The sequence below is a fragment of the Sebastes fasciatus genome, chromosome 8, assembly GCF_043250625.1.
Source record: "Sebastes fasciatus isolate fSebFas1 chromosome 8, fSebFas1.pri, whole genome shotgun sequence".
Taxonomy (NCBI): Eukaryota; Metazoa; Chordata; class Actinopteri; order Perciformes; family Sebastidae; genus Sebastes; species Sebastes fasciatus.
The window spans coordinates 18,498,231-18,523,544 of NC_133802.1; the positions used below are offsets into that span (position 1 = coordinate 18,498,231).

The window sequence follows — 25,314 nt, forward strand, 5'->3', positions numbered from 1 at the left end:
GATAAACCAAACAATAATTGTTTTAGTCAGAGCCCACAAGGGGACTACTATATTTCCAATAATTTATCACATAATCAATTAGTCTTAAGGGAATTTCCTCCAAGCTATAGTGCTAACAGTGGTGCATGAATACACACGTGAATGTGTCATATACTGTGTAACTTTAAAAATGCACCACACAAATAGTATTTTTTTACCTTTTTACGCAAAATATGTAAGGATGCACGCTATACAGCAGCATATAAAAGTATTAGCCCAGACCATCTGGGATCACAGGCCTTAAGACGAATAACCCGTAAACAATGTCATCTTTTACAGATGTGGATATGTGGATGTTGCACAAAAATGTTGAGTCCCAGAAGAGAAAGAATAGCATGCCAGGGATGTAGTGAAGCTGTACATATAAGCTAATCAGAAAATCAGTTTGTTTCATTTGCAAAGTAGAATCCATCTACTTTTTTGGCCACCATTACATCTTGGTAAGAATGTTAAAGGCCAATAGGCCGTGCGTTGGCCTTTGAATGTGATCACAACATGCAGGTGTTGAAGCTTATCCACCTGTTTTATTTACCACAAGCCTGCAACATTTGTAGCAGCATGTTAGCCACTTGGTCGTGCACCTGCCTATAGCTAAAACCTTCAAGGTGTCAGGTGCACATGGTGGACTGCCATGTTATGTTGCCCTTCTCCACACCATGTGATATTGCATGTGTTGGTAAATGCCAACCATCGGCTGCAACTTGTATCTGTAAGCCTAAACAGCAGTCTGCATGCATGCATGACGCGCTGCAGAAAGTCAGGCCCGTGGTTTCAAGGACATTTGGGGCTGATGAGGATTTGGTTTTAATGGGGGGGGAGGTGAGGAGAGGGGAGGGTGGGGGGGGCCTGGGCCCCGGGCCATGACGTCATTGTGCGCCCATGTAATCCTTTTGCGCTGAAGCCCAATCAGCAGAGACTCGCAATTGTCTAGGATGGGAAGAGAGGGGCGCTCTAATCCGGGAGACAGAGAGGATCACACAGACCCAAAGAGAGAGAGAGAGAGGAGAGAGAGAGAGGGGGGTGATGCATCCAGGGCTGGATTGTGCCTGAAATGGGTCAGATTAAAAAGACACGAACCGACTGACTCTTGGTGGAGAGAAAAGAGGACCTTTTCTGAAGACGGAGAAGCCATTTTTTCCCACCTCAAACACGAGAAAATCAAACCTCCCGACTACTAAAACGAGCTGTAGGGAGATGCTAGGGTGAGAGCTGTGTGGCGCATAGAAGATGCTTTTTCCCCCCTCCCAGATATACAGTAAGCCTATAATGTAAGAGTAGCCATCTGTAGTGTGTCAGCTGCATGAGAGGAGAGGAGAGAGGAGGCATCGCGCGTTTTTTTTTTGTCCGAGGGGCGGTGTGATCGTGGACAAGTCGGAGAACTGCATTCAAGCCAAATTGAATGGAAAATACAGCACTACTTCGCAGTGGGGATGTATGACTTCAAAAGAAATAGAGCCGTGTTGACGTGCTGCCATCGTTTTTTTTTTTTGCTTTCGTCTTGTTTTCCCACTGTTGTGTCTTTGTGCTTTTGGTGTCAGGCTATAATGTTGTAGATTGAGTGATTTTTTTGAAGGAAGGACAAAGCCTCTGTGTAGCTTTCAGCTGTCATTCTGTGCGAAGCCAAGAAGATGCGTAAAAGACGCACAGAATGAAGAGAGTAGAGAGGTGTTTTGTATAAAAGATATATATGCTAATGAGTTTTTTTCAGGTGCTTTTTTCAGCATCCTTTTGATTGTGTGGGCTTGTGGGTGCTGATGTGCCGAGCTTGTGGCGCAGTGATATCAATATTTCTATATTGCGTGCTAAATCCAAAGAGGAGAAGAATGTGGCCGTGCGCATTATTGCTGCTGTAGGCTAGAAATCGGCTTTAGATTTTGAGTGTCTACATGCATGCATGTGTGTGTGTGCGTGATTGTGTTGCAAAATCGGCTTTAGATTTGTGAGTGTGTGTGTGTGTGTACGTGTGTACGTGTGTGTGTGTGTACGCCGGAGCGCGCGCGTTCATGCGCACGGAGACGGGAGCTGTACTTAAATCGCAGTCATGCGGTCTGGTGTCCTGCTTGGCGGCAGATGCTGGAGGTTTGAGCGCCGGGTTGGAGGCTGCATGGCTCGGCTTGAGGAGGCGACTTGTCGAAGGAAGAAGGGTTGAAGGGTTGTCACTCTGCGTGTTCACAGCGGACCTTGATTTAATGTCCATACAATTAAGGCACGCGGTGAATGCCAAGAGAGGAATCTCCACAGCATCTTTATCTCTGCATTGTCTCATCATCATCATCATCATCAGGCCGCAGGCTTCATTCAGTTTAACCACTTTGACCCTTTAATGTTAGAGAGAGAGAGAGAAACAGGCCCATGGCTGCAGACCTACAGCAGCATGCAGGATCAAAGCTGACTGCTGGACTGTCACTCAGCTGCGCGTGAGTGTGGGCGTGTGCACGCGCAAGCATGTATGTATACGCGTGCCTATGTGTGTGTGTGTGTGTTGCTTTGACTGGGTATGGACGCAATGCGTAGTTTGATGAGGCTATTACAGCATGAAAATGAGGTTACCGCCAGTTCACTTTGACATCACGTCTTTTAGTCACAAATGTTTGTTTTTTTAAATGTCTGTTTTTTATCTCCAGATTATTTATCGAGCAGAAAACGACGCAGGTTTACGCACAAACAATTGGACTTTCGCCAAGTGGGGGTCAATGACCTACCTCTCTGGATTTGACAGATTTTTTGGGATTCATTTACATTTATTGTATTCTTCTTTATTACAGCTTATTTCTTTTGTAAATGTAGGACCCATATAGGGAGAGGCTTGGTTCATTTTTATGTGCGCAATTTTCGGAGTAAAAATCTGTTTATTGTCAGACATATGGTCAATACATTTAAAAAGTGGGAGAGTTGAGCTTAATGTTAAAATAATGTATATTTATAATTCAAATTTATAGGACTCAAAACATTGGCTAATGCTTCTGAACCACAAATACTGCCTTGAAATTAAAACATGCAAACAATAATGTGTGTGTGTAATAATGGAAACATCCGCCGCTGTTAGTGCGTTTAATGCTCATCTTTAGGAGCGTGTGTGTGTGTGTGCGGCAGTGTAGTCTATTGGGACATGTTTGAAATATTTCTCATCAGAGAGGCCAACACTGAGGCTATACAGTCTCAGCTATATAATACATGATTTCATAAAGAGAAGTAGGCCAACAGCTCCAGTCCACCACACCTTCACTGAGTGGCTCCAACCTCAGACCTACAGATGGCTGCAGTGTTCAGTCGGATGGAGATGGAGTCAACATATAGACATTTAAGTGATTCAATGCCACCTACAGGCCTCCTTCTGACAACGCATGGTTGGAGCTGTAGCCCAGTGAAGGACTTACACTGAATTCAATTTAATTAAATAAAATGAATGAATGAATAAATAAATAAATAGCTGCACAGGCTTTCATTCTAGTTTTACTAGTCATCACTGAAGGATAATATTGCATCAGATATCATCCCTCAACTGAGTATTCTTGCAGGAAAGATATTTTAAATTCAACTAGAGGAATAATTATGGTTTTAATGACAATCTCAAAGTCTTCCATGCAGATTTTTGAAGATAAATTACATTTAGTATGAACCAATGAATAAACCAATAGGATCAAATTAACTTCATATAGGAGAATTTGGCCAAAGTTGTATTTTCTTACTTTCACATGCAGTAACTTTCATGTAACTTAATCATGCGTTCCCATATTTGAATTGTAAACAACTATTATATAATTATAAATAACCTAAATATGTCTCTTTTCAATCAGGAATTTGAGCATTGAGCCAAATACAAACATCATTGTAGAGACTTTGTTAGTAATATATTTATGCTACACACCAGATTGATACTATGAGTCTATAGCAGAGAACCTGAATGTGATATTTGCCTTTTGTTTTGTCCAAGTTTAATGCATGCTTTGTAATAATGTGACAACAAATAAAGCCTGAGCTGCAATGACTTTTCTGCTTGTGATTATTTTATGTAGAATTGTACATGGCCGTAATGCCAATGTTGCACGTTGTATTTGCAGAACGACATCTGATGTGAATTATGGAAAACTAAAAACTTTTTTTTTAATCTTGTGAGGACGATTTGGACCAAATATGACGAAAATCTGCTCCGATGATCTCTAGCAAAGAGGATGAACTCTTTCGGAAGCGTATAAAGCGTTGTGTTGCATAAAATGCTTTTATATTTTACAACCATATATCTTAAACACTAAGGAAAATCTCCACCACCATTTCATATAAGGTCACTTAGTGTTTTAACTCCAGAGTGTGTTCTTTACTTCATTATGTGACTGGATCCATCCCACCAGCAGCTTCCCCCAAATCAGAAAATCAGCACCATGGAGAGCTCCCGTCAAGGAAAGACAAGTGCAGAACAAGTATATTTGGTAAACCTGTGCTGAAAACTATTATACATTTTCAGTGTGAAAACAGAAAGAGTACAGGGCATCTAAAGAACTGGATTATCAAAAATACATTTTGGCAAATTTGTACTTGAATTTAAACCTAAAGCCTGTCTTTATATTTTAAATTAGCCACTAAAATGTCAAATACTGTGCACTTATATGACAGATGTGCTATTTTCTATCAATCTAATATATTTTAAATACCATACTTTTATCCCAGGCAGCAGCGCTCCATCATATTCTGTTGTAGACCACTTGAGCCTGAGGAAACAGAGGTGTGCTTTGATAACAGTATTTACAGATACAGTAAAGTCACCTGTAGTAACATGATGAAAAGCAACAACAGAAAGAAACAATTCCAGCTGAGAAAAAACAACCTATTAATGACATTTAAGCGCTGAGGCTGCCCTACAGAGCGTCCTCTCTTCGTATAAGGTCACTATAGGTGGCTGTTTATTCACTAATGGAGAATTCATGAGATCAAGACAAAGTAATTTCTGAATGGACAGTTTATTAAGGCTCGATTTCTTCTAGAAAGAAAAACCAAGATAGATCTTTTTGAACAAGTTATGCCCACTACAACTGTGGTCTATAAGATAATCAATGTTTTTTTTATTTAATATTTCATGTCATTAATCCTTTTTGTAGTGTTGATACATATACTTTCATGGCTAACCTGACATCCCTCTATTGCAACAAACATCTTCTGACAGTTATCGTTAACGTGCACGCAAGCCCCGTACTATAATCACAACCAGTTCATGCTTCCTGAGGCAAAGACGGCTGCGGCTGCGGCTGCGACTCTTTAGCTTCTCACCTGCCCCTTACTGACTCTACGCTGGTTGGAGAGAGCGGTGTCGGTGAAGGCAAACATGTGAAGGGCGTTCACCGTATTGCTTGGATCAACCTAGCTATTGATTAGTGCAGGTAAAAAAGGAGAGGAGATGGAGAAGAAAGGATCCTGTTAGAGGTCTAGATTTACAAGGGATACACTGGCCAGGTAAAAAAATTACAACGCAGCTTCACACATCTGCAGTCGTGAAGCGCACGGTTCATACTCACACTCGAGTGACCTCAGCAAAGTGCAGAACTTCTGCCATCTCAACGCAATAACGGGGTTAAGTTGTGACAGAAAACAGATCATATACACCGTCTAACATAATCTGAAAAGACCAAACAAATTAATGTGAATGAGTCCAGGCCATAAGTGCCAATATTATCGGTTTCAGTTCAAATATTTCAAACAGAAAAATTGTGAATTGAGATCTGAATATTTGATCAGGGTTACCGTGAAGCAACACCAGATTTTCAACTCTTACAAATACACAAAAATGAGTAAAGATCCCTTAACATTAAAAGAGACAGCCGTGTGTATTAGCAGCACTCCTCTCGGAATCGTGGTGACCTCACAATCCACAAAATACTGAACTGACAGATTCAAACTAATCAAGAGGAGAGAGAACCTGCTGATCTCAAAACGCTCACTAACAAATTAACTGTGAAAAGACTGACAACAGAACAGGGAGGAGGGGGACACCGTCCTGAAGAGGACCGTTAACTTAACACCACTCTCACCTCACAGACAAGCTGCAGGATGGATAACAGTTTAACATTTTCCAGCAGACTTCTTATATTGCAGCTTGCCATGCGTGGGCACACACATCTATTTGTGACTGTTTTTTTGTTTTTTTTAACATCCAATCTTTTTTCCGTTGACATACCTGAAAGTACTTTACTGTATCATAATCAATGGTTTCAGTCTAGAACAAACTATTATTGCAACAACAACCAAAAAACACACAGAAACCACATTTCATTCTTATTTTTTTCTTACTCGATAGTAAATCAGTTACATTAATTTTTAGGTTATACATTTTTAGGCTTTCTCCATGAATATATAGGCTCCTACGTTAAAGCTTAGCATTACGACCAACATGATACTTAGCAAAACCAAATTTGAGGGGGAAAAAAAACGAGAGGATTAAGACAGAATGATGGTGAATGGACAAATATGTGAACCCTCCCCCCATTTTGTGGAACAAAAAAAATGCAAAAAGCAACAATTCATTCAATGTAGCAGTTACATCATTACATAATTCTGATTATAAAACAATTTAAAATGGTGGATGCGACAATTCTCTCAGACTGGGTTGCGTACACAAGCAGAATCTCCCGATGAAACATACAAAAGACCCCTTCGAGACAAACATCTAAAAGAAAGCAAAGCAGAGGGTGTGAGGGATGTCAATAGTACAATTTTTTGACTTAAATGGTGAGAGTTCTGGTTGTGGAGGACACATCCATTATTTCTTTTTCCCAGAGGCCTTTGCAACTCCTCCTCAGAAATGTCTCAAGTCCCGTGTGACTTCACACTATCCCTGATTTCTCCAGCAGTGTCACTGTTTGAGCAGTTCTTTTGAGAAGTCACCAATAATTAGAAAAAAAAACATTAAGGCTCCAGAAAACAGGTTTCTGAAATGAAAATTGTCAGTAGTAAGCCAAAAAATAGAGATTTTGTCGATCTGAATGAAAAATAGATAAAACCGTTGAAGTTTTATTATCGCGCAGCTCCAAGTCCGACATTGCCTTTGGGATCCTCCAACCCTGTTGGCACAGTTAAACCTCTGAAGCATGGCAATGTTGCCCCCAAATGGACAAACTGGGGCAGGACACATCCGTTCCTGATTGTACTGAAATATAAAGTGGCAGATTTTTTTCTCCGTGGTGCAGTCAAACCCTGATTCAATTGGAAAGAGGCGGGGGTGGGGGGCAGGAGAGAGAAAACCAGTCTGGTGAGAGAAGAGCACGAGATGGACCAGGAAGAAAAATATTTTAAAAAAAGAAACCTGAACTAAAGAGTGTGGAGGTGGCTGGGTGATACATAAATCAGCTTGTTATCCCTGCACAAGAAGTGGGTGGTACATGGGGCAAAAAAAGCACAAGTCTCGACAATGGCAGAGATTCACCAGGATTAAATAGAAAAAAAATGAAGGGCTTGGTTGCATTTTCATATTCTTCTGTCTCTTAAATCAAAAGTCCTAGTCTGTAACTGTTGATCAAGCCAAGGATAAATGTCTTCTATTGTTTATTCCTGTTTTGGCGCTCCTGAAAAAGAAGAAAACAAAAATAACATTAAACATTACATAACAGCATAGTAAACTGCAGGACATTTTGATGAGGTCTACATATATCCAATTAAAGCAGTTATCAGATTAGATTATCTAACATTTAGGGCTGTCAGAGTTAACGCGATAATAACATGTAAAAGCAAATTTGTTGCCACTAATTTGTATGCGATTTTCAAAGGGGTCCCTTGACCTCTGACCTCAAGATATGTGATGAAAATGGGTTCTATGGGTACCCACGAGTCTCCCCTTTACAGACATGCCCGCTTTATGATAATAAACATGCAGTTTTTTTGAGCAAATAGTCAAGTCAGCACACTGACACACTGACAGCTGTTGTTGCCTGTGGGGCTTGAGTATGCCATGTTATGATTTGAGCATATTTTTATGCTAAATGCAGTACCTGTGAGGGTTTCTGGACAATATTTGTTATTGTGTTGTGTGGTTGATTGATTTACAATAATAAATATGTACATATGTTTGCATAAAGCAAGCCTATTTTCCCACTCATGTTGACAAGAGTATTAAATACTTGACAAATCTCCCTTTAAGGTACATTTAATCACGTGATTAATCGCGATTAAATATTCTAATCGATTGACAGCCCTTCTAAAATTTCATCCTCACTGTGTAAACAACACAATCAAGAGCAATCATCAATAACTGTCAGAAAAAAAGCCCCTAATACTCGTGGGATAGTCGACACACAAGAAAATAAGAGTTCTTTACCTGATCCAACCGAGAGCGGTTCTGTATCGGAGAAGGTTCAAAAGTCTGTCAAAAGGAGAAAATAAGAGGAAACAGAGAAAACAAGAATTAATCTCAGCCATAAACAGTTAAAAGAAAAAAAAAAATTAGCAAGAATACATTTATATTTTAATCAATGTTGCCAAATAAATATTTTTGATATATTTTTAAAGGGTAACACAGTCAAAGAACTGTGCCCACCTTGCGCACCTCCTCCTCCTCCTCCTGCCTCTTCTCATAATGGGAGAAGTCATCAAAGATGGAGGTGGTGTGTTTGTAGGTGGCGATGATCTTGAGCACCTGCTTGGCCTTCTCCAGAGGAACTTCCTGGGTGTCACGGGAGTTGGTCACTGGCTTGTTGTCGTTGTTCTCCAGGCGGATGTGGCGCAGCTGGCTATTAGGCACGTCCTTAACAAACAACCAGTCCACGTCAAACTTGCCCTTCCACTTGTCCTGTGCCCAGACACCAGCACTGGTGCCGTAGTCCACTGGTGAACGCATCTCTGCCACTCCGCAGAAATGACCACTGCCGTTGACACTGAACAGAAGGTACACGGGGCCTTTAGCATTCATGGCCCGGAAGGCTGAGTCCAGCCGCTTGTTGCCATGCTCCGTGCTGCACCAGATGGAGTACTTGATGGAGCGATGGATGTCGTCCTCGGAGTAGCTCTTAATGATGAAAACACGTCCGTTCTTCAGGTTCCATTCAAAGTCCTTGGGGTTGTAGCTGTGGGAGGCACGCAGCTTGTCCAGCACCGGGTGGGACTCTCCACCAGGTCCCTGGCTGGCAGACATTTGAGGGCCACTGTTCCCACCACCAACCATACCCATCACACCGCTACCGTCATGGCCAGGGCCACCCTGCCCATAGCCTTGGTTACGGTTGCGTGGGGCAACCCAACGGGTCTGGGGTTGTGGGGGCTGGGTGTGGTTTTGGTAGGGCTGAGGTGGTGGCTGATGGTGCTGGTGATGGTGGGTCTGTAAGGCCATAGGCTGCATCTGGGGCTGCACCATAGACTGGGGAGGTGGGGGGTGCATGGGTCCTTGCTGCATGGGGGCTTGAGGTTGCATGGCATGAGGCATGCCAAGAGGCTGCTGTTGCTGCAGTGGAGCTGTGGCTACTTTAGTCACCGGGCCCTTGTCCCAGGTCCCGATGTTCATGTTGTGTTTGATGGGTGGCGGGGGAAGAGCTCCCCCTGGATTGGGCATCCCTGGCTTCACCTTAGCTTTCAGCTGCTGCGGCTTGGCGGGCTTGCTGGCTATGGCTGCCCAAGAGGTGGGTTTGGGTGGTGGCATCCCAATAGGTGTGGCTCCGTTCCCTGTGGCCGCCACCACAGGTCCACCAATCACAGACCCCACAGCCTTGATTCCCGACCCCTGGCCAGTGACATCCCCTCCGATCTTCAAGCCAACCATACCCTGCTCCAGGCTGTTCATACCGGGGGCTTTGTTGAGGGTGTCACTGTGAAAGCCCGTCTGACCATCAGGCACCAGGGTGCCCCCCAGGGAGCTGGGGGGATAGCTGTAGCTGCCGCCGTATGCTGAACTTTGAGTCTGCTGGCCCTGGGAGCCACTTGTGCCCCAAGCAGAGAAGGCAGGGTTTTCAGGGAAAAAGTTAAACCTGTGGGGGTAAATGCTGCTTCCCAGGCCCCCCGGCTGGCCAAACACCGTGTCTGGCATGAAGTGATGGTCTCCATTACTCAAGGCTCCATAGGGGGTGAGGTATGGAATAGGGGGGTCCCCACCTGTGGACCAGGGAGCCTCACTGAGGGGATACGGAAATCCAATGGAGGGGGCGTAGTAGCTGGACAGGTAGGGGTCGGTGATGGACTGGTAGCTGTTGTTCTGGATGAATGAAGATCAGCAGAGCCACAACATTAGCAAGTGACTCACAGTTTGATTAAATCAGTTCAATAATTTACATAAAACTCTCCTAGCCCTATTCTATACAAAAATGATTTTTAATGGGTTTTTTTTATTTTTATTTCACTTACAGGGTCAGTGTGTAGCACTTCGGTGGATCGATTAGCAGAAATGGAATATAATATTCATAACTATGTTTTCATTGGTGTATAATAACCGTAGTTCTCCGACACGCTTGCGAAACTGTGGTTACTTGAGCCACAGAGTGCAAAACCGTGGTACCACCTGCCACCGTCTGACTTCCATTGCTCCTAAAGTAGTGTTATTATGGTAAGGATGGCAGCTGGTACCACAGTCTGGGAAATGGAGGAGTGAGCGGAGGGGTACTCAGTTGGCTGCAATCTGCAACCACACCACTAGATGCCGCCAAATCCTACACACTGTCCCTTTAACATGAGTGACTAACTTAATACCATCAGAATACAATTCTGCTGAAACGATCATATCATGTTTGGTTTCTACAAATTTCTGTTGTAAAAAACTAAATTTGAAGTGTTTGTTTTACACATATATAGCAGGAGTTAGCACACAGTTCAGTGCTTAGATCATCGGTTTGATTATTTTATAAGCCAATAATATCAGAAATATTTTTAGAAATCAGCATCATAATTTTCCTAACAACCGTCTTAAGATAGAGGTATTGAGCTTTACCTGAGTTGATTGACCAGTGAGATATGGCTCAAAGTCATTGTCATGGACAGTCTCCTTCTGATGCAGTGAACCATTTTGCACTGCAAAGCAAAATTACATTAATGTACATTTAAATATACATGTTCATTTTTGAAGACACAACAAAATGTAAAACAAAATGTATAATTAATTTGGTCAGTTCCTAGGCAGCACACATTAGTTTTAAGGATAACCTTTTATAAAGATTTACTGATATTCATCAATCAAATGATATAATCAATTTCACGAATGTTGTATTCAAATCTGTTTGTCCCTCTTGTATGTGCACGTGTTCTTCCAAAATAAAAAAAATCACTGAGCCATGTCAAGCCAAGCCTATCCTGGAGGTGAATCAGCCTGTGGCCTGCTGCCAACGAGGCCTGCAGGTGAAGCGTGAGTTAAGACCTGCCTGTCACTCCACCTCCTCTGCCAACTGCAGTTAATCAAAGATGACTTGAACATCATAAAAAATACATTTACAAGGCCATAACAACACCGTTGCCAATGCTAAAATTAGGGAGGAACTGACAACGCTGATTTAGCTGTAAATCATTATGTAAAGCTGAGGTTAGTGAGCAGGGCTGTACTTTAAATATTTTTAATAGTTTAAAAAAATAATTTTCCATGACCTTTTAAAGGAATATAGTACTGAAAAAAATGCATACATTGTTTTAAATATAGGCCTATGTATTTATTTATTATTATTATTTATGCATATAGCATGGATGCGGTAAGTAGGGGTGCTGAGAAGGCTGCAGCACCTCTTGAAACCAGGTATTATTAAAAAGTATTTTTGGAGGGGAAGAGGATTTGCTTTGTTTGTTTTCTGTTTATTATCATATGTAGGCTATTAGTCCAGTTAGATTCCTTATACAGACTATCGCGCATGAAAACAATGACATGTTTTAGATTACATTTTTCAAGTGTCCCCCTGAATCCAAGTACTGACTGTCAGACAGACCCCTGGAGAGACAGTTCAATCCAGTCAGCTACAGAGTATATATGGTAACTGCTATTACTGCTGCTGTACACTGTCACTGTGGGCAGTTTGTACAATAGGATGTGTGATTTGATTTGATTATAAAACAGATCTGGCAACTAGACCTTGCTCTAAATTTGGCAAAGCAGTCATTTCATAATGTTTAAATGTACTGTACCATTGAGTGTATGGAATATGTGGACTGAAGAGTAGAGGCGATACAAAAACTTTCTTTGATCATGAAGCGTACCGTTCCTGTAGAATTCTCTGGTTTATCAGTGAAGTGTATGAACTACATTGTAGACTGGATTCTCTAGTGTGACGATCAGAGTGACGGCTGACTTATATAAACGGGTCCAGCAGCGCGGGTTGAATGCGCATCGGCAGCGGTTTTTTGTTTTTTTTAAAGAGTATTCGCCTAGTCCCGCCCCTACTGTGCTGTGATTGGCGGATTATCTCGCAATGGCAACGTGCTTTAGAGCGTAGACTGTATATAAAGATGGACAAGATTGTGTGGATTTAGCGGCTAACTTGCCAATTCCACTTTCATGCTTCACTGCTTACAGATATTGAGTGCACATAGGAGAAGTTTGCCTCTGCCAGAAATCTCCTGAGGTTTAGGCAACAATCCTACTTGGTTAAGTTTAGGAAAAGATCATGGTTTGAGTTCAAATAAACCCTTTCTGTCAGAAAGCCATGAAGGCAAACTTCTCACCTACTATTTTTCTTTTGTGTTTTTTTTTTTGCTGCGGCGGCATGGATGTATGGACTCTATGCAACCCCGCGGTTGCATTTTAATCGCTCAATAGACTATACAGTAACTAGCAGGTAGAATAGCGATGCGCCTCACACACAAACAAACAAGCAGCTCCGCCTCACATGCATTGCACGGTTGCTACTGCAGTAATTACATACATTGCACAGAACGATTTTTTGTAGCATGTGCGACATATACTGTATGTTGCACTGTATAGCAGGGTGGCATTGAGGGAAAAGTGAGACTGGAACCCCCCCCAAATATTCTTGATATATGTTTACATTTTTTGCACAATATACCTGTAGTGAATCTTGGTGGCTATAACACTTTGCAGTTAGGCCCCTCACAAAGTATTCTGTAGTCAGCTTGAAGGGACTAAAGCATAAAAATAGTCCACGGAAGCTTCTCAAGCTGTCTACTATGTTTGTTTAAAACTGTCATATTTTTTGGCAAAATATGACTTAAAGTGGCAGTAGGCAGTATATTTATGGCATCATTGGGCAATAATTCCATAATAACCTTTCAGCATATTGTAATTCAAGTGTTCTGAGAGAAAACTAAACTTCTGCACCTCCTCATGGCTCTGTTTTCAGGCTTTAAAAAATCTAATCTAATCTAATCTTAAAAAAGCCTGTGACAGAAGACTTTGACCAATCATTTCAGAGAGAGAGCATTCCTATTGGCTGTGCTCCGGTCATGTGACCGGTACTTGGCGTTCCTTCAGGCCATCTCAACCTGATCTCAACATGGCTGCTGGGTCACAAACTTTCTCATTTTACAGCTAAACTGTGCACTACAAGATGATTTTGAAAACATTTGAGGCGAGAAATAGGCATTAACGTACCAGAATATTGATTCATATTTGATCAGCGCTGCCTAGTTTGACCGTTTGGTCAGAGTTTGCGAGTGATTGACAGCCGGCTCTCATAGACAGCAGATGGACAGCAGATCTCAGGTCAGTTCTGACTGTTTGTTTCCCTCCGGTCTGTGAAATCTTGTAGATGCCGTTAGGAGCACCGGAGGACACAGAGGCACATTATTTTTTTCAGGTTACCTGTTCCATGTACTACTGTCAGGATATAGCGACCGCTTTATAAAAATAACTTTTTAATCATATTTGCTCCAATCTCGCCTACTTCAGCTTTAAGGACTTTGCCTTTGTTTCAAATGAGCGCCTGCATGCCACTCTTCCATGGTCAGGACAACTCCTCTTTCCTAGTTCACTGACAACTTTGACTAATGTAGGAGCAGGAGGTGGACTATCTAATGTGCACAAACCAATATGCATGCCTTTACAGGGTGAGGATTGAGACAGAACCAGGGTATTTTAGGAATATGATTGTAAGATCCTCAGAATAAGGATGGACAGTAACACAGTGGGTTATGTTGCAAGTGAAATTTCTTCTAGATTATAAACTGACAACAATCTACCTTTTTTTTGCAAAATAGCAAATCACAACTTTCAAGGCTCCAGGGGTTGAGCGTGTAATAAATTGGGTATGACTGTGAAGCGTCTTGGTGTCTTAATGTGGTATTTTGGAGGGATTATAGATAACTTTTATCGCTTCTTGAGTGGTAAAAAAATTGTTAAATTTAGCACCAAATCTGTGTCACAAATGGTATAAACCCCAAAATTGCTGCAACAACTTATGAGACATAAGTGAGCATGGGGATGGTCATCATATATTTCCATCATAACCCCAGGAATCAAATATGTAACTGCCAAAACATTAGAAACTGCACCAATAAGCTGCCTCAATATTGTGCAGGGAAAACTAAGAATAAGCATCATGGACATTTTCTCATCATGAATACTATAAACAAACAAAGAAATTTAAGCATTTCCCCCCCATAAGCCACCTGCCCTTTTAATGACATGGTGGATGTTGTACTCTGATGTGTCTCACTGTATGTCTTTCCTAGTATGCCCCACTCAATTATTAAACCCCTGACCCTAATATTGTTAATGTCATACTAACTTCTGCAGAACATATTCAAGGCAAATGATTTTAAGGACAAGATATTTCCCTCCAAGGATGATAGCAAATTAATTTATCATTCCAACAGGATTTAATCTGTACATTTTGTTCACACTGTGGCACACCACTGTATAAGCGTCTCGAGATAACTTCTGTTATGATTTGACGCAATATAAAAATAAATTGAATTGTATATTCAATTATGTTCACAAAATATTGTGTAGCCTGACAGTAGTGTACTGTATATCAGAGACAGCTTAAGACTCCATGAAAGGCTGGTGTATGTGCAGTAATGCTGATCTGGTCAGAGATATGTCCCAATTTAAGATTGGGGGCGGAAGTAGCTCAGTCCATAGGGACTTGGCTTGGGAACCGGAGTGTTGCCGGTTCAAGTCCCTGCATGGACCAAGTAGTGAGTGTGAACTGGTTGCCTCTTGGGCAGTGCCAAACCCCCAACTGTTCGGGGCGCCTGTCAGGGGCTGTCCTCTCGCTCTGACATCTCTACATGTCCTGTTTGTGCATGTGTGTATGTTCTATGTAAAATAACAGAGTGTAAAGATTGAATTTCCCCTCGGGGATTAATAAAGTGTGTCTTCTTCTTACTCAGATATCCAAACAAATTCGGTCCTCTGTTGTGATGCCCCAACTCACCTTTAGATGCTTGTCCCTTTGATCTCTGCAGCCATTGTTGGATCATGAAAAGACAAAAAAGGAGACAATGTGGTTAATTTCAGTTGATTTGGGGATTTCACACATGGTGTTAGGCTGAGTGCAGCCTCGGTTATATCACTACTTCCTGGAGAGACGCAATGCAAAAACAAAATGTACCTAAAACGTGCCTCTCCAGTGAAAGCTGTAGATACTAACAGTTGACTACAATTGTGTGGGTTTACTTGAGTTAGTTACTTAGCCATCTAAAAATGGCTTTATAAACGCCACTAGCGTTGATTCAGCTCGTAACTTAGTTTGTCACACTAGTCTGGACACATTTAGATCACCATAGAAACAAAGCTGGTGTCTCTAACCACCTTCAATAACTGAATAACGTAGCTCTGTTTAATCATGTTAACGTTAGCTCTCACGTATTCTGACATACAGGTGGCGAGTTTTCCTGCTAACGTTAACGTTGCTGGTACAAAACCTTATCTCAGTTAAAAGATGACAACGGTTTTAATGCTAACTTAATGCCATCCTTCTTAAAATGTCCATTAAAACATTACCGTTTAACGGGAATGTAGCGTTAGTTAGCCGTTAGCTACATAGCAACCGGGCAACGGTTAGTGGCTATCTAGCACTACCGAGGAATAGCCGTTAGCTACTTAGCAACCGGCCAACAGTTAGTAGCTAGCTAGCACTTCCGAGGAATAGCCGTTAGCTACTTAGCAACCGGCCAACGGTTAGTAGCTAGCTAGCACTGCCGAGGAATAGCCGTTAGCTACCTAGCAACCGGCCAACGGTTAGTGGATAGCTATCTAGCACTTCCGAGGAATAGCCGTCAGCTACATAGCAATCGGCCAACGGTTCCGAGGAATAGCCGTAGCCCCGTAAAATCGTTAACAAGGTAAGATAGCTAGCTTTACAAGCTCTCTCTCTAGCGGCGAGGTTACATCGTTCTTCCTACCTGAGGGTCAATGCTTGTGGCAGACATAATTCATTAAGCAAGTCCCTGGATTCTCACAGAGCCTGAGAGCTTGTGACTGGTTTTCCAAGCCCCCGTGATTTGAAAGCTAAGTTCAGTGCACAGTTCGCTGCTGTTGGCTACGTGTGGTGGCGGCTAGTAGTTGTAGCGCTCAGCTGGATATTTTCCGCACGTATCCCAACTTCCACACTTCAAGTCTGTCGCCTCGGATACTGGGTCCGAAAGCAGTCAGGTAGTCCTGGTATTCAAGTTAATGGTATGTGTCGCCGAGTTTGAGTATGTCTGCCCTCGGTCGCCTTTTATTTAGTCTTTATTATTCCAGAGAGAGAGAGAACCTCCTCAGTTACGTTAAAGCCCTGTTACACTTCCCCAATGGCTGCTGCTCCATCCGGGCTTTGAGCCGCTGCAGTTCACCCTGTTCCCCAGTGGGGAGGCTACAGTTAGAGTATAGCTCATATATGTGATTTGAGATATTATAGATAAAATGAACCCTACTGATAAACATTGGTAATTTATTTTATTTATTTATTTGCACATATATAAAACTGCACAAAATCCAGTTAATGAAAAAAAAAATGTTTCAGGAGAGGTCAATAAACAATAAACAATAACAAAAAAGGAATAAAGATCTAAACTGACATAATTTTAAAAATACAACAAAAGTTAAACAACTACAAGAATTACACAAAATGTGCAGAAAAAAACTAACCAAACAGTGGAAAACAATCCAATAAAAACAATGAAATACATACAAAAAACAGTACAGAAAAAAAGAAAATATACGTGATTTGGGATATTATAGATAAACTGAACCCTACTCATAAATATTGGTATTTTATTTATTTATTTGCATATATATAAAACTGCACAAAATCCAGTCAATGAAAAAAAAAACAAGAAATGTGTCAGGACCCAATCAACATTTGTATGTGGGGCCCATGTGGGTAGTAAATGGGCTGAAAAATGGGCCCTATATGGGATAGTCCATGGGTTCCATAATGACCCTGTGCCAATTGCCCTTCTGGGTTTCATAACTGGGCGTTATATGGGCCCAATCTGGGCAACGTAAACCAAAACCCATCTCGGCCCCAGGTTTAAATTGTGGGAATTACATGGCCTGAAATATGGGTTGTAAGTGGGTTTGTCCACAGTTTCCATTTTGGCCACATGCACTAATTTCCCAGTAGTGACCCAACTAGAACCCACATTGGGGAGCCCATGTGGGACCAACTTAGTTGATCCAAGTGGGACCCAGAAAAGATGCCCATTTTGGGCCCATACCCACTTGGTACCCAGGTACCCCAGCATAACCCATGTGGGGCCCACATAACCATGTTGGCTGGGGAGAGGTCCAGAAGCCTTACAGGGTTATACAAAGGACCTCCCCCCAACCCCAGGAGAAAAATAAACAATAACAAAAAAAAGGAAGAAAGATCAAAACTAACATAATTTAAAAAATTCAACAAAAGTTAGACAACAACAAGAAGTACACAAAATGTGCAGAAAAAACCTAACCAAACAGTGGAAAACAATCCAGTAAAAACAATGAAATACATACAAAAAACAGTACAGAAGAAAAGAAAATGTATCTGAACATATCAAAAGATAATTAGACATCATGAATTAAATGTGATGATAATATCCTTTTTGAATGTTCTAAGGATAACGAGCTCTTGATAACATGTATTTTTGGTGATCCATATTTGTACACCACGATATCTGAGGGAGTACTGGCCATGTTTTGTTTTGTAAAAAGGCAGGTGAAGATGATTAACCTGTCTAGTATTATGTGAATGAATTTGAGAATTAGATTTAAAGAAGTTGCTAAACGATGATGGTAAAGAAGAAGGCAAGACTTAAAAGGTACTTAAAAGTATAAAAGTTTGCTTTACTTTTTACTGACATTGGTGCTATTTTCAGCTATTTCTGTGGGTGTAAACAACGCCAGGGGGGCTATCAGCAGACTGTGTGTGGTTTTTACAGCAGGGCCCCCTTAGATCTTACACAGTTTAGCTCATGTGAGATTTACTGGAATGTAAAAATGAAACAAGGTAGAAAAAGACCACAGTAAAAATAAGCAAACTTAGATGTATAAGGTATCAGTCAAATCCCTCATATGGTTACAGTCCAGCATCCAGCTCTTTTTGGCCGGTGACCCCACTGAGATCATGGATGTATTTACAGATTGACACTGAGATAGACAGAAAATGATGGCTAGGTCGAAACGTATAACTGTAGAATATAACTCTTATGTCATGTCAATTTCAGCATGACTATAATTATCATGAACTGGTTAGGTTCTGGCCTGCAATAACTTACAGTAGTTATTACACCCTTTCACCACCAGGAGGCAGCAATGATGCACCCACATCCAGTTAAATTCTGTCAAAGGTCAAACCTATATCGTAACTATTAAATTTCAGGATTTTTTTATTCATAATGCTGATAGTATATAGAGCAGATAGTTGTGTAGTTTATGTATGACTCATGGCTGGCTATTTCAAATGTTAACATCCCAAAATTACAAAATATTTGGCCTTTTAACAAATATAGACAAACAAGCTTTTGACACAACAACAAATCCCCAAAAGAAGGATAAAATGGTGCACCTCTGACTACACAACATATTATTTTATGTGTTTAACTAGTTAGCTCTTTCATCCTCTCTATTAATTTTACAAACTCAACCCAGCGATATGGGGATTCAAAGATAGTAAAATAGCAGACTCTATACAGAACAGAGCTGCACGCTGTTTTTTTAGGTGTTCATAAGTTTGCTCTTACTTTGGCTGTTCAGGGTGATATGGTTTGGATTCCTGGTTCAATAATGCCAAAATGTGAAATGATAAGACTGTGGAATTGTTTGCTTATTATGTCACAATACTTAATTAATAAGAATTTTTTTCTTCGGAGTAAATCACATAATGCTCCATGGGATACAGAACTTCATGCTGTTTTTGAGGAAGCCGAATTGCAATATATGTATAGTAATCATTAATCATGCAGCATGAACACAATTAGAAGAAAGTTACTTGCTAGATTTGAAGAAAAATGGTTGACAAATATATTGTTATAACCCAAATTACGAACATATATTCAAATCAAGCACAATTATGGCACTGAATCTTATGTTCTGGCAAACTTATCAAGGAGTCAAAGGTCTTTAGTTGCACAGTTAAGAACAGGAATCCTTCCTCTGGCCCTTGAAGTAGTAGTAGATTTAAAAACATCCAGGAGGACAACAGGTTGTGCGAAGTATGCAAGTTAGGAGAAGTTGAAAATGAATCACATTTTCTTTTGTATTTTCCATACTATGATGAATTAAGAAATTCCATTTTTAAATGAAATGTCTGTTCAAAATCCAGAAATGTTTGGTGCTCGGATGATGACAAAATGGAATGGCTATTTCATTTGAATGCTTATTAGTTGTCTACTTTTGTTTCTCAAGCTTGGAAAAAACATCAGGATGGTTTATTTGTTTAGTATTATTTGTAATTTATGTTGCTACTCTGGTTTCTGCCTTTGTCTTTTCTTTATTTTCTAAATAATAGTGTCTTGTTAGCCCATTTGGGCTGGGCACATTATTTATGCATGACACAATAATAATCAAATCAAATCAAATCCTGTAGGCCCTTGAAGACACAAATACCACCCAATAGAGGAAAAGATCAGAGTGAACACCTGTAGGATATATATATATATATACATATATATATATATATACAGAAATAAGAGCCACTTCTGTGCTTGTAATACTTTGAAAGGTCAAGTTTTCTTTCTCATATGACATGACATCTTTGGGCGTTTGTTGAAATCCCTGTATTCCTGTAGAGTTATAGGGTTAAAATGATTGTTTTTTGTTATATGTAACATCTTTGTGCTTAATTGTATTTGAAATAGCTCTAGCTCTATTAGTTGTTAGGCCATAGTATTCTTTTGAAATGCTTTCCATGTTTTTTTCCTAAGAGGCGGAGCAACATGGCCTGTTCAGGCTTTCATTCATGAAAGGATCAATGAGCATACGTTCTGGCATTTGGTGGCTTTTCTGGAAAGCAGTCTCCTGTAGGCCGCTGTGCAGGCCCCCGCAGCTGATCATATTATTTCAGCTGTTGTGCTGCACTCACCTTCAGTGCGCGCTCCACTATGGACGGCAAAAGAGATGACTGGCACAGGACAAGAAGAGAAAGGAAAACCTACATGCCACAGAATGACGGATGACAGGAGTACCACGCTGCACATCCTGGAGGAGCCTCAGATGCGAAGAGAAGGGGAGAGACTTCGAACTTTTCACAGCTGGCCAGCAGGTGCACCTGTCACATCTGGAGACCTGGTCAAGGCGGGCTTCTTCTTTCTAGGCCCGGGAGATAAAGTCCAGTGTTTCTGCTGTGGAGGGATTTTAAGATGTTGGGTACACGGGGACAGCCCGGCCACCGAGCACAAGAGGCATTTCCCCACTTGCAGTTTCATGCTGGGCAGAGATGTGGGAAATATTCCACTCCAAGTTGGATCCTCCGACTCTGTGGACGGCCAGCTGTTGAGCCAGCTCCAGAGGATGACTATGGATGACCAGGGGACAGCTGGCCAAGCGGTCTACCCAGAGATGGAGGCGGAGGATTCCCGGCTCACCACTTTCCACAACTGGCCCTCTGAGGCCTCAATCCAGCCAGATGTTCTCGTCAGAGCAGGATTTTTCTACACAGGTACTCATTGTCTCAATACATTCATATCCTCCTTCTTTAAGGTCTTAATATTTAGCAACATTCGAGTGTCCGTGATCAGTGAAATATTCAGCACTGACCTAGTCGCTGCTAGAGTGACCTCTCTTTGTGAGAGAGTTCATGGAACAATTATCCTGCTGAGTCATGATGTTGTGGACAGAACAACCTGGACAAAGCTGAGGCTGCTAAAGAAGAAGTAGGCTTCCACAGCTTCAGGCAATACACAATATCATGAAAACCAATGCAAAATAATAAGTGACCCTGCAATGGGTAGTGTTTTTATGAAGCTACTAGTGAAGGATGACCATGTCTCCCACTTTATGAGGGACTGCACAGCATTTTTATCCTTTGTCCTGTGTCCCCCATATTAATACTATGTCCCACATTTTGATCGGCTCTAGTTTTCAAAAGTCAAACCACTGCAGGACAGACGCTTTTCTAAAATCTGGCTTTTATCCAATGGCTGTGAAGAAAGCAGGAAAGGCTGTCATCACGTGGGTTAAGTGCAGGTTAACCTGTCTTTGCTACGTACGCTATGGCCAACGGGGAAAAGTCACAAGCTATGCAGATTTAGGCAGAATATGATGGAAACTACCACAAAGAAAAGGAGATGCAGCTACAACAAAGACTGTTAAACTACTTATAACTGGAAGGTGGAAGGTGATTCTCAAAGTGTTCTTGCAAAATGAGTTATTTTTCAACCAGAGGGCAAAGCATAGAGACATTACAAGCTAAGGAAAGAATAGAAATGTTTATTTTTTTAAGTTATATAGACATTATATCAAAATTGAAGACTACTTCTCGGCCTTGGTAATGTGTCCCACATTGTCCCACACAAATATACTCTTTGTCCCACATTTTGGTTTGTTGCGATCTGGTCACCTTATACTAGTGTTAGTTTTGTTGAGACAGAAAGGGTTTGATTCACCTTTATTGTAATTTTTTACAGGTTTTAGTTTGTGCATGGGTCTGATTTGTGTAAAGCTGTAGAGATTCGCAGAGCTTCTGTCATTAGACTCTTCTCACAGTCGTCCTGTACATCCCAACAGGTCACGGCGACAACGTCAAATGCTTCTACTGTGATGGAGGGCTGAGGAACTGGGAGCCAGGAGACGACCCCTGGCAGGAACATGCCAAGTGGTTTCCACGGTAACAGCAGGACTTGTCACACAAGGCAGATATAGACATCGGTTGAATTTGTCTATTTTTGCACTGGCAAATGAACATGTTTTCTAAATATAGGCACGTTTGTTTTCTGTATTTACGCTTTAGCAGATTATAAAACAGCATTTTAATATTTCTCTAGATGTGAGTTTTTAATCCAGACGAGAGGGCAGGACTATATCAGCAACATACAGGATGCTCATTTCCATCTGGGTGAGACTGTGGTGAGAGCTTTTATTCCTCCTATCTGCTCAGAATAAAGTCTGTTTGGCACACAGCAGCCATTATAATCATGATAAGTGACAGTTTGTCATTGCTGCATTTAAATCAGTCATTTAAAAATTAAAAAATATGATTGCTTTTCTAGGGTGGATCACAGACAACCACAGGCAGAGATATCGGATCCAGAAATGGTAAGTCATGTAAAATTGAAACAAGGCAGGGAGGGATGGGTATGTACCATGAAAGAACCTTTATCCCTACCAAGTAGACCTTGATAACAAGATAGCAGCCCGCTTTGATGCTGATAATTATCTTTGTGTTGTGCCGCAGTGCAAAGAATCAAAGCGTCAACATCTGCTCCTGCTTGTTCACACAAAAGGGGAAAGGTGTAGCAAACATCATGAGTTGCATTACACAGGCTGTGCCAATGGAGAAAATAAAAGCTGCAACCAGTTCATTCAATTATTCTTAGATCAACCAGGTGCGAACCATTTGCACAAAACATACCTTGCACCACAGCACTACTTAAAGTCTCAAATGAGACTCTGAACAGACTCAGGTCCATTACTTTGCTTTGGGAGGCTGCTGAATATGTTCAATTACCTGAGCTGATGTTTGCTACAGGATTGCAGTAATTAGGGAGTGCTACGGAAACCATTTGTTGCCAATGGTTGCAGGGCAATTATTCCATACAATGGAGGAATTACAATTATAATCATTTTCAGCAGAGGTGATCTGCTGTTTGAAATGTTAATATATTGACAGGCAAAGGTAAGCTGCACATGTTGTCCTTAACTTCCCCACTTAATCGAACAAGTTCCTTAAAGTTAATTTAACACCTCGTGGATGTGTTTTTATGTCACTGGTCTTGTCTTCCTCACTTCTTCCCTCCCTCTCACCTCCCAGATGTAGTCGGAGGTCTGGGGGCTTCTTCGGCCATGCTCTCTCCCGTGGTGCAGACTGTGCTGCAGATGGGCTTCGAAGCCAGCCTGGTGGAGAGTCTGGTCCAGACCAAGTTCCTTCTGTCAGGTCAGCACTACACGTCTGTATCTGCCCTGGTCACTGACGTACTGCAGGCGGAGCAGGAGGAGAGACAGAGGGCGCCACAGAGCAGAGGTAACAGCCAGTAGTGGAGAGTAACAAGTACATTTACTCAAGTAGGGTGCTTTAGTACATTTCTGTGGTACTTGTACCTTGCTATTTCCATTTTCTGCTACTTCTACTGCATTACAATTCAGAGGAAAATATTGTACTTTTTACTCAACTACATTAATCAGCTATATTAACTACTTACTTTTCAAGATTAATGTTTATTTTAAAATACAATACAATATTAAAGATTAAACCAGTGGTTTCCAACCTTTTTGGCTCGTGATCTCTTACAAGAAAACTGTTTGGTTGGTTGGGGCCTCTTACTTTTACTTTTGATACTTTAAACGTACAAAACAGTGCGTAGGATTTGGCGGCATGTAGTGGTGAGGTGACCTGAACTGAGTACCCCTTCGCTCACTCCTTCCTTTCCAAGACTGCGGTAACGTTGGTCCAAGTTTACTTCCTGTCAGCTACTAAACATTGCAAACATACCACGGTTTTGCACCCTACAACTCACGTTACCGCAGTTTCACAAGTGCGTCTGAGAACTACGGTGGCCTTCAGGTAACATAAAAACGTGAAAGGCTCTCCCTTGAGGCAGTGTTTGGTTTGTCCGTCCTGGGCTACTGTAGAAACATGGCGGAGCAACATGGCGGAGCAACATGACGGCTTCCGTGAAGAGGACCCGTTCCCTAGATATGAAGGACTCATTTTAAGCTAACGAAAACACAATTCTTAGTTTCAGGTGATTATACACCTGGTGTATAAGGTCCCCCTTTATGTTACACACTGTTCCTTTCAGTACTTTTTTAAAAATTACGCTTTTGTACTTTTACTTAAGTAATATTTTAAATGCAGTACTCTAGCTTGTAATAAAGTATTTTTACATTGTTGCATTGGTACTTTTACTCAAGTAAAGGATCTGAATACTTCTTCCACCACTGGTAACTAGATGTATCAGTGATTAGCATGCTGAATACCTGTCATTTTACACAGTAACCTCTTCAAGTAGCCTACAATCTGCCAATTCATTTTTTATGAGCACAATTATCATAACCCAAATATCATGTCTAAGTTTGTAATGTGTTTTTCATTTGTGTCCTTCAGAGCCAGAGACGAGGCAGGCCTCCAGTGCTGGAAATGTGAGGACACCAACACCCATCAGAGAGAAAGGTCAGAGGTCAACACCTATAGACCTTTTCATGCCATTCTGTTGCTAGGGCAACAGCTTTAGTCCGAGTTTACTTCCTGTCAGCTACTAACTATTGCAAAAGGAAATACAAAGGGGCCCATTTATGTTGTCAAGTTTGAAACTGTTGAAAAAGCAACTTTTGTGCTTGTAACACTTTTCAGAATCAATAACACCATTGAGCTGCTGACATATGACTGCTCTATCCTGCAGACACAACACTCGGCTTGTACATGGCGCGAGTGTGCTCATCTGATTTGTGGTTTCTCCAACAGTGAAGGACCCGAGCCCAGAGGAGCTGCTGAGGCAGCTGCAGGAGGAGAGGACCTGCAAGGTGTGCATGGACAAACTGGTGTCCATCGTCTTCATCCCCTGTGGTCATTTGGTGGTGTGTGGCGATTGCGCCGCCAGCCTGCGTCACTGCCCCATCTGCAGAGCCGTCATCAGAGGCAGCGTTCGTGCTTTCATGTCCTGAGGCTGCAGTGAGAAGCCACTGTTATACAGGAGATGTATGAGTGGCCTTGAGTTTTCCTCTGTACTCATTTTACCTTGAATATAAAGATTATTGCTGGTTGCTTGTCAGAGTTTACAGATAATTTTCTATAATAAACATTTTAAGCTGTTCAA

At 41.5% G+C, this 25,314-nt stretch overlaps 2 protein-coding genes across 6 annotated transcripts; one reads left to right on the plus strand and one right to left on the minus strand.

Moving 5' to 3' along the window:
* Positions 1-6,295: 6,295 nt before the first annotated feature.
* On the minus strand, positions 6,296-16,709 carry LOC141772731 (YTH domain-containing family protein 1-like). 5 transcript variants are annotated; one of them, XM_074644078.1, is made up of 7 exons: positions 16,285-16,708; positions 15,315-15,339; positions 13,529-13,678; positions 10,931-11,010; positions 8,558-10,201; positions 8,339-8,383; positions 6,296-7,589 (listed from the first exon to the last, which is right to left on the minus strand). In XM_074644078.1, exons 3-7 carry the CDS (start codon positions 13,542-13,544, stop codon positions 7,563-7,565), a joined length of 1,812 nt encoding a protein of 603 aa, XP_074500179.1. In that variant the 5' UTR covers positions 13,545-13,678; positions 15,315-15,339; positions 16,285-16,708; the 3' UTR covers positions 6,296-7,562. The 5 variants fall into 5 exon arrangements, with proteins under 5 accessions (XP_074500179.1, XP_074500174.1, XP_074500176.1 ...); XM_074644073.1 differs by lacking the exon at positions 13,529-13,678 and having other exon boundaries at positions 15,267-15,339; positions 16,285-16,709; XM_074644075.1 differs by lacking the exon at positions 13,529-13,678.
* birc7 (baculoviral IAP repeat containing 7) lies at positions 15,957-25,261 on the plus strand. The gene is made up of 8 exons (XM_074644083.1): positions 15,957-16,224; positions 20,271-21,002; positions 22,070-22,169; positions 22,327-22,408; positions 22,552-22,597; positions 23,313-23,522; positions 24,606-24,671; positions 24,963-25,261. The coding sequence occupies exons 2-8, from the start codon at positions 20,462-20,464 to the stop codon at positions 25,160-25,162; spliced, it is 1,245 nt and encodes a 414-aa protein (XP_074500184.1). The 5' UTR covers positions 15,957-16,224; positions 20,271-20,461; the 3' UTR covers positions 25,163-25,261.
* The last annotated feature ends 53 nt before the right edge of the window (positions 25,262-25,314 follow it).

Coding starts and splice junctions, on each gene's coding strand:
- LOC141772731 (XM_074644073.1), bottom strand. CDS start 16,311: ATGTCTGCCACAAGCATTGACCCTCAG. Junction 11,011..15,266: donor GAATTTGTTTGGATATCTGA/GTAAGAAGAAGA, acceptor TTTGCTTTGCAG/TGCAAAATGGTTCACTGCAT. Junction 8,384..8,557: donor AGGAGGAGGAGGTGCGCAAG/GTGGGCACAGTT, acceptor TCCTTTTGACAG/ACTTTTGAACCTTCTCCGAT.
- birc7 (XM_074644083.1), top strand. CDS start 20,462: ATGACTGGCACAGGACAAGAAGAGAAAGGAAAACCTACATGCCACAGA. Junction 21,003..22,069: donor AGCAGGATTTTTCTACACAG/GTACTCATTGTC, acceptor ACATCCCAACAG/GTCACGGCGACAACGTCAAA. Junction 23,523..24,605: donor GAGGGCGCCACAGAGCAGAG/GTAACAGCCAGT, acceptor TGTGTCCTTCAG/AGCCAGAGACGAGGCAGGCC.